Genomic DNA, 12,523 nt, shown 5'->3' with positions numbered 1-12,523 from the left:
GAGAGGTAGAGAAGCTGCAGCTGTCAAAAACACACATCTGTAGATCCCTGCAGATCTACAGATGTGTGTAGATCAGATCCCTGCAGATCTACAGATGTGTGTAGATCAGATCCCTGCAGATCTACAGATGTGTGTGTAGATCAGATCCCTGCAGATCTACAGATGTGTGTGTAGATCAGATCACTGCAGATCTACAGATGTGTGTGTAGATCAGATGTGTGCGGACAGGATCGTATAACTAGCACCAGACTAACGCAGGAAAACGTCTGAGTTACGACAGAAAAGTCGCAGGTTTGTAGTAAAAACCTGCTGCAGCTGTACGATAATTCATCTCCAGGAAAAATCTCACATGAAACCTAAAAGTTTCCGACAGCGACACATTTCTACGGAAGCCCGGTTGCGCCAAAAACATGCGTCAAAACACCTTCAAAATGCGCCTTTAACACCCTGAAGGACTGGAGTTAGACCAGTCCTATAATAGTAAGCTATTATAATATTTAATTATTATTATTATTAAGTGGTTTGCATTTCATAAAAATAATATTATAATAGCTTTCTAATAAAATCCACTGGTGACAACCAACAACTGGTGAAGCAGCCCCAATGACTTTTAATGAAATGGTTTAGCCCCTCCACCAATGGATGTTAAGGCGCTCTGAGCGTTCTCCACGCGTTCAGAACGCCTTAATGTGCTCTGAACGCGTTGAGAACGCGCATTTTGACGCACATTTTTGGCGCAACCAGGCTTCCATACATTTCTGAGCTCCACATGTCAGGAGAAACTGAGCCGCTGCATTCCTCCTACAGACCCGGAGCGGTCCGTCGCCACATGTCGGGAGATTTCTGCTGAAGTTGCGTCGATCAGGATGTTTGTCGTGGATCAGCACGGAGTAAAGGCTTCAGATTCAGGCACGAGTGTTTAAATGTCTCATTATTACCGTCAGACGGAGGAAATCTGCAGATTCTTAACCAGCCAGGTCTTTTTTCTTTAGTTTACAGACTTAAAGTTGCTTTGATCACATGATCTCAAGTTCCAGTTGGACCTGAACGTCCCGTTTCTCTCCTGTCACGCCGTCTGTTAACTGCTCTGTCCCAGAGGCACTGGGACGAAGCTCTTCCCAGCAGAGACTGGTTCCTACCCGTCCTGCAGCATCCAGAGGCTGACAGCAGCTGCAGTACCAACATGACCCGCTCAGTTTGCGTTTTCCAACCGCACACAGTTACCACAGTTCTTTTTGTTTCGGCTTTACCGTGGCGCCATCGGCGGGTTTCGTACTGGGTCCAGTGTAACTAACTGGACCCAGTAAAGAGAACAAAAACTGGACCAGTGGAGGAATAAAAAACCACAGTAAGAGTTGAGAAATGAGCGGATTGAAGTGATGAAAAGTACAAATAAAGTTTGATTTGATTTGATGTTATGTTGTTTCCAGCAGCTGTTTGCTACTTTTCTGACCACGTCTGAAAACGAGGGGAAAATTCCAGACTTTGGATCCCAGAATGCTGAGTAAGTAACTAGAGAGACGATGGTCGCATCATCCCATGAAGGATTCAGTAAAGAAACACTTCAGTCTGCAGTAATACGGCTGGAAACAAGCCGAAGCTTTAAACACCTAAACTCTTCATCTCTTCTCTCCTCTACGACGAGTCAAAGTTCGGACCTCGTCCTGCAGAACTGAATCCGTCGACCTGCAGGACGCCAAACGTAGCGTCTTTTCTCGGCTGCATCGGTGCATCCAACGTCTCCAGGTCGGACTTTTACGTGTCTGAAGGATGCTGTAAATAAAAAAAGCCGGGATAAGGAGGGTCCTCGGCTCTGATTGGCTCAGGCCAGCAGCTTGAATCCTGTTGGTGTGAAGTGCGAGCGGCGCGTATTAAACACCCGGTACCATGGAAACGGACACGACGAGTTGTAGGGTTAAAGTGAAAACAATGGATGCAGATGGAGGGACGCTACAAACAGAAAGCAAGCAAACCAAACAGAACCGTGGCGCCGCAGTCGGAGTCCGATCCTGGCGACAACGTTTTCTCCTGACATGATTGACCGAGTTTCTCCGGTTGGTTCATAAGCTCTGCAGCTGTTTCTATGACGACGACAGCTGGTGTGTGCGCTCCCGGGAGCTGACCAATCAGAGGCGCCTGCATCCTTTCTGATGCGACGACCTGCAGTGAAGTTCGGCGGGACGTAAATAAACCGCTTTGAGAAAAATGCTTTATTAACTTGCTGCTGTGCAAAGTAAGTCCCCGTTAAAACCCGCCGAGTCCAGAGTCCAGAGTCCAGTTTGGGTTTGTTTCATGGCTCCTGGTCTCTGAGCTGCTGGTTTCCTGCTTCTGTTTTTAGCTCCATGTGGGCAGAAACATCTGGAAGGTTTCCCACACCGACTCTTTTCCCGGTTCCAGCCGGCCGGCGAGCAGCTGGAGCGGCTTTCTGCTTCTTCGTGCAGAAAACTGGAAAGTGGCGAACATGGAGGCGAAAGAAACAAAACGAGGCCCAAACGAGACGCGTTCAGCTGGGAGGATAAACACTGGTCCAGAAACAGCTGCATGTCGACACCTTCATCATCATCATCATCATCAGTGTGTTTGATGCATTAAAAGAAATTTAGATAAAAATATGAATGAAAAATTTCCCTTCTTTACAAGCGGCTTCATTAATTTTAACCCTTTACAGTAACGACTCCTCATCGTTCCATGTTTAGCGTCTTTCAGACACGTTTATCTAAACCTAAACGTCGTCTTCCTCCCGAAGGCCGCCGCCGCCGCCGCCATGAAGCGGTGAAAGCGTCACCAGGCTGCTGTAAGGGCTGTGGTCTGTTAGTTACACGTGAGGAAGAGGAGGGTCTGGATTGTTGACATCCGTCAGCTGGATTCACAGGACCTTCTTGGACTTGGAAGAGGAAGAGGAAGAGGAGGTTTTGGGATCAGCTGACAGGAGACTCATGACGTCTTGGAGCGCCTTTTTGATTTGAGCTCCAAATCTGTGAGAGTCCTGAAAGCAGAAGAAGAGAAGAAGGTTTTACTGGCGGACCGAGTGGAACTTTTCCTGTTAGTGTCCCTCATTTGTCCACCAGCAACCCTCCCAGCGGCGCCGGCGTCCAGCTCACGCCGCCAGCTGGACGTGTGAGAGAACAGGGAAGCGAGAGCAGGCTCAGATATGTCGTCACACTCTGCGGTTAAATGACGACTGAGTAAAACAGACGAAGAAAAAAATCTAGCAAACAGAAGTTGAGACAGTCGAAACAAGATACACACACACACACACACACACACACACACACACACACACACACACACACACGAGTGACTGAGACAGAGAGAAGTGGTGATAAACAGCAGCTGCTTTCCAGCTGCACGGCGCTGATCTCATGTCAGGCAGCGTTTCTCTCAGATAGGAGATAAAATCTGATGAAAAGCTGCAACGAAGGTCACAAAGGGAAGGATGAGAAGTTACAAACTACTTTCCTGTCTCTAAACTCTTTGTAGCTTCTTACAGAATCACTTCAGGAGAAACAAACGCTGATTAAAACATAAAAACATCTCCTACGTTCACCTGCCGCTTTATTAGATACGCAGATATATCTAGTAGTGGCGGGAAAATCATATCTAGTAATAAATAATATGGATTTTTTTGCGTCACAATTTAAAATTTTTTTTTTGTTTTGTTTTAAAAAATGGATTAAAAAAAAAAGTAATTTTTATTGTTTTTATTGATCTCTTTACTTCTTCTGGGGCGTTACAGCAGCAGAATGATGGTCTGACTGCTGTGGAGTTTTTATCTCATTTAATTCTAGAAAAATGACGAGTAAAAAAAGAAGTTTTATACATTTTTTATGTATTTTTAATCTACAAAAATCAGCAATATCAAAAAATTATGAGAATCTCAATAAAAAAAAAACAAAAACTGAATCGAATCGGGACAAAAGCACATTGGCTACGATGCAGCCAATCACACGGCAGCACATGTAGACATGGAGAAGAGCGCAGTGTAGCGTCTTCTGATGGAAACTTCCAGCAGGATGATGCACCATGTCACAAAGCTCACATCATCTCCACCATGACGATGAGTTCACTGTCCTCCAACGGCTCCACAGTCACCAGACCTCAGTCCAGCAGAGCAGCTTTGGGACGTGGTGGAACGGGAGATTCTCATCATGATGTGCAGCAACTGTGTGATGCTTCATGTCAACATGGAGGAAACCTCTGAGGAACGTTTCCAACGCCTTACTGGATCTGTGACACCAAGGATTCCAGCAGTTCTGACCCGGTACGATAAAACGGCCGATGAGTGTAGCGCTACATCCTCAGTTAGGACTGTTGCGGTTTCTAACGGCAGCCTTCCTGCGGTGTGTGAAAACCTCGGAGGAGTTTTCTAGAAAATACTCACAGTTTCACCGCAGGAATATTTGGATGAAACATGGAAGTTGATCATATCTTCCCCCACGATGATGTAGGAAACTCCGTAACCGTCATCCGCCACCTGAGATAACAGGAGTACAATGTTAAACCTGCAACACACACACACACACACACGCTGTGTTAATGCTACTCACCGGTCCGAATCCTCCACCGAGCGAAATGAAGTCCGGGTGGTTCTTCAGGTCGAACAGCTCCATCTGCTGAACTGGAGTCTGACTGGTGGAGAGGCGCCACGGCTCGGACAGAACCTGCACCGGAACGGGGAGCGAGATAAGAACCACCAGCAGGTGAAGCTGCTGATGATCGTTTCTGTGGATTCATGCAGCAGCTCCACAGCCGTCATGTCTGACAACAATCTGAGGCTTTCTAAAGCGGTTCTGCTCTGTTGGGAAGGACGGTTTGCTGTCAGAGCTGCTTCAGTCTTTGGCCATTCAGACATCAGATTGGAACGAACCAAACCAGTATAAACTGGGTTCAGTAAGAGTCCTCATGCTGGAGGCTTTGTAAAACATAAAAAACCAGTTAAACTGACACACACATCCAAGATAATATGCTGGGATGTGCAGAGTTTAATTGTTTAATCTAATGAAACATAAATGTCTCTGTGCCTTAAATCTGTGTTTGCTTTTCATCTCTGAGCTGCATTTTTATCCATAATGTCAGAGTCCATCCATCTCCTTCGTCTGCCAGTACAGCGGTGATGTCACCCTTATTCCCAGTAGATCCAGTTGTTGTGACGTCCCGCTCTCTGGACTTCCTGAAAGGAGCGTTTCTAAGGTGCTGTTGCCTCATAAGGCAGCAGTTCCTCTCTACCCGTCCAGCATCGCAGCAAACAGAACGGCAGTCTGTGCTCCAGATTTAACCAGACAGACTCTGCCAAGGGAAACATGTCTGATATAGTCTGAAGATTTCTATTCTTATTGTTTTTGTTGTGATTATCAGTGCTGATACGGCCATGTTGGACCTGGCAAGCAGCATGAGTTGTGGCGAGGACCAGAGGACGGGAACACATTACATCTGTTTTAAAATCACTGCGTTGGCTCCACGTGTGTTTCAGGATTGATTTTGAGGTTCTTTTCGTCATTTATTAACGTCTTAACGGTCTTGGGCTTCACATTTATCTGGTTTATTCTTAAACTACGAACCCTGGTGGAGCGTTGGGTTCTCTGGTACCGGGCCGGCCTTGTAGTTGTTCCTGAACTAAGAACTAAAACCTGCGGCGAGGCCTCGTCGAGGGAACGTCCTACCAGAAGAGACCTGCAGAGACCTTTTATGTCTACACAAAGAGGCTCGGCTCCTTTCACTCAGCTTTTGTTCATGTTTTATAACTTTATTCCATGATCTTTATGAAGTGTTTCATCATATTTTTATTTTTGTTGCTTTTATCTTCTATTCTTACTGTTTTTAGGTTTATAATTGTTTGAACTTTTTAACATTTTTACGTCTTCATGGGGATCCTCCTCACTGTGGGCTCCAGGATTGCTAATTCTTTTCTGGATAGCTGGGGGTCCTGCACTGCAGCCCTACGACTGTGGTGTGGGTCCATAGACTGCATATAGAAAGATGAGCGCAGCCTCTGTGACCTCACCTGTAGGTTTCTGAAGAGCTGAATTGAAGCTCGGTGGGCGGTTCCTACCATCGCCATCTTGGCAGCGTCATGCGTGTCATCTCGCCCGGAAAATACAAATATGGGCAAAGAAGTGGAGCTGAGAGGGTGGCTGTGAGCAAACTCCGAGCTTTCTGTAGCGAAGAGCTAACTGAGCTAACCCGGAGATAACAGGAGCTAACCAGCTAACAGAGGTAAGCAGGCTAAAGCTAAGTCACGTTGTTAACTGGCTAAAAACCGCGGTTGTTCTACGTTCTTCTGCCTTGAAGCGGGAGATCGGGTACCTGTCAATCAAAAGGACACGCCCCTAAATGTGACGAACTTCGAGATTAAATTACTTTTAAACAGGCGAGTTATAAAATAATCCACTCCTCCCACAGTTGTCATGAAGGTAAACCTGACCTATAAACCAAAAATGGATTTTTGTACCAGGCTGTAAACATGTTTATTTCTGCTGTGAAGTTGGTCTTTTTTAACATGGGAGTCTATGGGGATTTGCTCTGTTTTGCAGCCCCTAGTGGATGAAGGGGGAACTGCAGTTTTATACACTTCCACATAGGCTTTACTTTTAACCGCTGGAGGCTGTCGCTTGGTTCAAGTCCAGTAACTTCCTGATAATGACCCAAAGAGTGTGGGACCACTTGTCAGCTCACCTCTTTGAGGAAAGGCGACTCCACTCCCAGGTACTTGGAGACGACGTACAGGCAGAAGAGGTGTCTGTCAATCCCAGCTCCTGTCATGGCCATTCGGTAAAGGTTCTGGTGCTTCTCGGACGCCAGCCGGAAGAGACGTCTGCATTCGTCCTCTGACTGTCAAACCACATCACATTTCATTTCATCCTTACAAACTCAATAAAAACCAAACATCTGCTGTAAAACTGTCCCAACTTTCATGGCAGCAACAGATAAAAGCTGAAACATGGCGACAAAATGCTGGAGTTAACCAGTAACAGGTCCATATGAAAGGAGCATTTCAGAGAGGCAGAGTCTCTCAGATGTAAAGATAAAGAGAGCTTCATTCGAGACAAACTACATGTAAAAACTGTGGAACAACTTCAGAAAAATGTCCCTCAATGTAAAACTTCTTCCACAAAATATCCAAAGATTTAGACAATCGGGAGGAATCTCTTTCCTTGCATGGACTGAACATAACTGGACGCTGGTCCAGTAAAGAACCAGACGTGGTTCTTTACTGGAAACCACTGCAGGGACTCAGGAAGACGTCCAGAAATCTCTGTCTGTGAACACAGTTCACCCTGAAATGCACACATGCAGGTTTAAGCTTCACCATGCAGAGAGGAAGCCAGATGAGAACAGGATCCAGAACCAACAAAGCTCATTTAAAATGTTCTGAGTGGAAACCTGGATGAAGATGTGGAGTTCTCTGTGGACAGCATGGACGGCGTGTTGCTGTATCAGCGTGGATGTTGGACTCCAGACGAGGACCAGTGACAAACTGATTGACAAGAACATATTTAATAACGGTGACTGTGTTGAAACTCCGGGAATGCCAGGAAAAATGCCAAACAGAGAGGACCGGCTGCCAACGTGGTTTGGAGCTGGAGAAGCGTCCAGAATGGGAAAAAATCCAGGTTCTGATCAATCCAGGAGGGGGCCAGAGGTAAAGAGCCGGGTCAGATCCAGGGCCAAAGCAAAAAGCAGTGACTAAAACCAGGCTAGACAGGAGTTAAGACTGGCTGGCAGATAATCTGGCAGAGAACTGAGGTTTCATGGTGTTTACCTTGATTGAGTAGATTAATTATAACTGCGGTGAGCAGGAAACATGCCCAAATAAGGCAGGAGTCAGTTAAGCAGACCAGAACCATAACAATCAATTGCCACAAAAAGGTAAAAAGTCTCAGTTTCAGCATCTGATATGTTGTTTAAATTCTGCTGGAAATAAAACGCGAGATTAGTGTGGGATTTATAAATGAATGTGTTTATTGCCTCATTCTTAAGTGTCGTCTTTAGAAGAGATCATTAGTGGTTAGGGTTAGCGGCTTACCTCTCCACCTATCAGAGCTTTGATGAAGGCGCAGCTCTCGTTAGAGCACGACCTCACGGTCTCCGTTCTTCCTTCCCTGAACAGACGCGTCATCGACGCCTCGTAGGTCAGGCAGAAACTGCTGCGATCCTGGAACACAAGAACATTTTAGGTTTAGTTGAGTTTGGCTCCATGACAACTGCGTGTGCGTGTTTGGTGTGGTTAAAATGTAGCATATTTAGAAGTGTGTCCTTTTTGATTGAAAGGGACTTGATATCCCGCTGCTAGAAGGCAGAGCTCAACCGTGGTGTTTAGCTAGCTAAAAGTGTGACTTAGCTTTAACTCGCCTACTTATGTTAGCTGGTTAGCTTCCATTAGCTCCTGTTAGCATCTGTTAGCTTCCGTTAGCATCTGTTACCTTCCATTAGCTTCTGTTAGCATCTGTTAGCTTCCGTTAGCTTCTGTTAGCTCCCTTACCTTCTGTTAGTGTCTGTTAGCTTGTTAGCATCTGTTAGCTTCCGTTAGCTTCTGTTAGCATCTGTTAGCTTCCGTTAGCATCTGTTAGCTTCTGTTAGCATCTGTTACCTTCCATTAGCTTCTGTTAGCATCTGTTAGCTTCCGTTAGCATCTGTTAGCTTCTGTTAGCTTCTGTTACCTTCTGTTAGCTCTGGGTTAGCTCAGTTAGCTTTTAGCTACAGGCAGTCGGAGTTTGCTAAATATCCACCCCCACACTCTCAGCTCCAGCTCTTTGCACATTTTTACATTTTGCGGGAGAGACGACACGTGTGATGCTGCCATGGCAACGATGGGAACCGTCCAATGAGCTTCACTTCAGCTTTTATATTAGAAACCTACAGATGAAATCACGGTGGCTTCATCCATCTTTTTATACCCAGTCTATGGGAGCAAGACGAGTTGAAGAGAGTTTTAGACCCTGGAAATATGCTCCGATTAAACAAAAACAAAACTACATCAAGTAGAGGACATGTATCTGAGCATAAATCACAGAAAAAGTTTTTATTTTTGAGGATTTTTCAGGACATTTATCTTCCTCTGAACAGGCAAAACAAAAAACCCTGGAGGTTTATAGGAATCTACTGATGGTGAAGTTGTATTTAATAAAAATAAATGATAACAGAAGGTGGAAGGAATGAAAGGGGTGAATGGGTTATATAAAAAAAAAAAGCAGGATTCCAACATATTTCCCACATGTTGTGTGACCTGGAAACAACACCCCATCGACTAGTGGATGAACCGAATCGTCACACCCACTGAACCGTGACTACATCCTGCAACCTCCAGGATGCACTGAGGACAAAGACAGCGTCAACCTCCATTTGCTTGCATAACAGCAAATCAACTCCTAATGTTGATTTTTCTGAATGTAATCCATGTTTTATTATGATGATCAGTATAAATGGATGTCTTATGTATTCATATGTTTCATTGGTTGTTTTTTTTTTATTGTGTCTGTAGCATCGTCTCCTCTGCAAACACACTTCCTAATGGATAAATGATGTGAATTTGTTTGATTTAATTAGTGGGCAGTACTGAGTCCAGAGTTCACTTCAGCATTTTGAGTGGTTGGCAGTGGGTTTGACAGAAAAAACCTGTGAAGCTTAAAGACACACTGCAGAACTTTAAACATTTTCCTATCGACGGCTAATTCAGCATCCATCTTACATCCTAGCTGACCTGTTAGCTCTCTCCAGCCAGTAGAAGACCATCTGACGATGACTCTTGTTTTGTCTCTTTCTCTCTTTTAATCTTCTTGCGTTTCTTTGCTGAATCAGCAATGTTGCGTGTTTAAAACAGCCAGTTCCTCATTACAGAGTTTTCATGTCTGAAAGTTACATAACGCGTCTTTAGGAAGTTATTATTTCACAGATCACATTCCACAGATGGGATCAGATATAGTTTCAAAAAGCCCCCTGGCACGCAAACAGCATGACATGCACAGCCCGACACACTCAGATGAGGTGACATTTGTACATGTGAGTAGAGTTTCAGATTATTTTAATTCCTCCAGACTGATTACAACTCTAGTGCTGTGACAGAGATTACCCCTTACCCTATCGGCATCTGGACTTCAGCTACATTCAGGTATTATTGAGCAGCAGAATATGACTAAACGTAATAAAATACTGGTTAAAATACAATTCTTCTTTAATTATATTTCATTTATCTTAAAGTTTTATTATTCATTTGATTTCTACTAACTTCTGTTTTCCATTTTGCACCATTACCCCTGGAAATATTCCCAGTTTGTGAAACCTCTCACTGACAATGGCAATGAAACGGTTTCTGGTTCTGAATGCAAACCATGAGTATTTTATGAAACTTTACCCTGAAATAAGCCAGCTGGAGGCTGATCTGAATGAACGCATCAGGGCTGATCCGACACTTCTTGATCCGTCCTTTTCCAAAGTCTCTGAAGGGGAAAATGTGGCAGTCAACGTCATCTGCAAGAGCTTGGGCGACAGCCAGGGAGCGACTGACCTGAGCCTGAACCTAAAGCAAACAGAAGAAGACCATTAGACACATTCCAAGGCTGTAGCTTTAACTTTGACCAACATTAAATATCAAGCTGTCAAGGTAGCATACCGACTTGCTGAAATATGTAAAGGTGCTCACATGTTTACTGTTTATTACATTGCTGTTTAATTTCCCAGCAGGTGATCTGTGGTCTGATTAGCAATCAGACCAACTCTAGTGCTGTGATTAGCAATTTTGTGCTTCGGTGCAGAAAGATTCAGCCTGTTGCAGTTAGCAGGAGATAAAACTGATTATGTGGTGTTTTTACTACAGGAAACCTTATTTGTTTGTTCCTTCATTCATTTTCTGAACCGCTTAATCCAATTCAGGGTTGCGGGGAAGCTGGAGCCTATCCCAGCTGGCTTTGGGCGACAGGCAGGGTACACCCTGGACAGCTCGCCAGTCCATCACAGGGCCGCACAGAGAGACAAACAACCATTCACGCTCACACTCATTCCTAGGGGCAATTTTTAGAGTACCCAATTAACCTAACATGCATGTCTTTGGATGGTGGGAGGAAGCCAGAGTACCCAGAGAGAACCCACGCATACATGGGGAGAACATGCAGACTCCACACAGAAAGGCCACTGACCAATCCCCTCCCCAGCCAAGGATTGAACCAGTGAACTTCTTGCTGTGAGGCCACAGTGCTAACCACTGTGCCACCGTGCAGCCCTCTTATTTGTTTGTACGTGGGAAATAACTTTCATTCCTTAACCCCTAAAACCCTTAAGGCTAGGAAGTTTGCATTTAGTTGTTTCATGTGAAACTACAGCAGTGTTTCCCAAACCAATGCTATAAAACATTATTAAATATTTTTCATTATTTTTCACCTTTAAAATCTTTCATTAACTGTAGGCCTAATCACAAATGCCAACTGTGTAATTATTCACATTATTTTAATCCTTTAAAGGCCAATTTAATAACATGATGTCGCCACGATGAAAAAAATCCATAAAAAATAGCCATAAAATATGTTTCCTGGTAACCTTTTACCTCATTGCCTGCCAAAGACGTTTACTGTATTCCTGAATCAAAAGGTTGACTGCCAAATACGCCAAAAGACGTCCTTTTTCAGTTTCTGCATATGGAAAGCTGATTTGGCTGGATGCACATCAAAATGCTCCCAAAATGAGTTCTCCGAGCACGCAAAGAGCTCACAACCAGCACAAACCTTGAAGATGCCTCGACAAACCCTCCCAGCAAAATTAGCCCTCCATATCTGCTGATCCAGAACCCAACAAGTCCTGAAACAGGAGTCAAAACACTCCAAAACGGCAGCAGCACGGTGCTCCATGCTACAGCAATGACAGGCAGCCAAGGACTCAAAAATCTCTCTAACTCTAAAAATAATTATTTTAATGTTTAAACCAAACTTTGCCATTTTAACATGTATTATAAGGAAAAGTTCTACCCCCCCCCCCCCAATAAACATAGATGATGTGATCAAATGGGCCTTTAAAGGGTTAAATGTTTTGAAAGATTACATACAGTTTTTATTAGAAGTGAAGTTGACTGACCAATCTGACCTAAAGGGTTACAATGTTAGACTGTATGTTTATTTTGTCCTAAAATTCCCAAAATGGGTATTTAACTTTTGCCTGGTGTATAGTTTACCTTAAATCACACACACACACACACACACCATCAGGCGTAACAACCATAGACTGTATATGGAAGATGGACGGAGCCCATGGTGGTTAAAAATGAAGCCTATGTGCATAAAACTGCAGTTCCCCCTTCATCCACTAGGGGCTCCAAAACAGAGCGAATCTCCATAGACTCCCATGTTAAAAAGACCAACTTCACAGCAGAAATAAACATGTTTACAGCCTGGTTCAAAAATCCATTTTAGCTTTAATAGGTCAGGTTTACCTTCATGACAACTGTGGGGGGAGTGAATTTTTTTCTAACTCGCCCGTTTAAAAGTAATTTAATCTAAAAATTTGGCATATTTAGGGGCGTGTCCTTTTGATTGACAGGTAC

General features: G+C 44.2%; 1 protein-coding gene across 1 annotated transcript in view; it reads right to left on the bottom strand.

The window, feature by feature from the left end:
* Positions 1 to 1,254: 1,254 nt before the first annotated feature.
* Positions 1,255 to 12,523, bottom strand: part of cpt1a2b (carnitine palmitoyltransferase 1A2b) — a 67,774-nt gene continuing 56,505 nt past the window's right edge. The window contains exons 14-19 of the mRNA XM_079252689.1: positions 10,349 to 10,513; positions 8,024 to 8,152; positions 6,673 to 6,828; positions 4,548 to 4,661; positions 4,382 to 4,474; positions 1,255 to 2,986 (exon numbers count right to left, since the gene is read on the bottom strand). Of these exons, the coding sequence (XP_079108815.1) occupies positions 2,867 to 2,986; positions 4,382 to 4,474; positions 4,548 to 4,661; positions 6,673 to 6,828; positions 8,024 to 8,152; positions 10,349 to 10,513 (777 nt within the window). The 3' untranslated portion in view covers positions 1,255 to 2,866. The remainder of the gene's footprint in view (positions 2,987 to 4,381; positions 4,475 to 4,547; positions 4,662 to 6,672; positions 6,829 to 8,023; positions 8,153 to 10,348; positions 10,514 to 12,523) is intronic.

Source organism: Telmatherina bonti, assembly GCF_933228915.1.
Source record: "Telmatherina bonti genome assembly, chromosome: 14".
Classification (NCBI taxonomy): domain Eukaryota; kingdom Metazoa; phylum Chordata; class Actinopteri; order Atheriniformes; family Telmatherinidae; genus Telmatherina; species Telmatherina bonti.
Note: the sequence above shows the minus strand (reverse complement) of the source record. Positions and strands in the feature narration are given on the sequence as shown.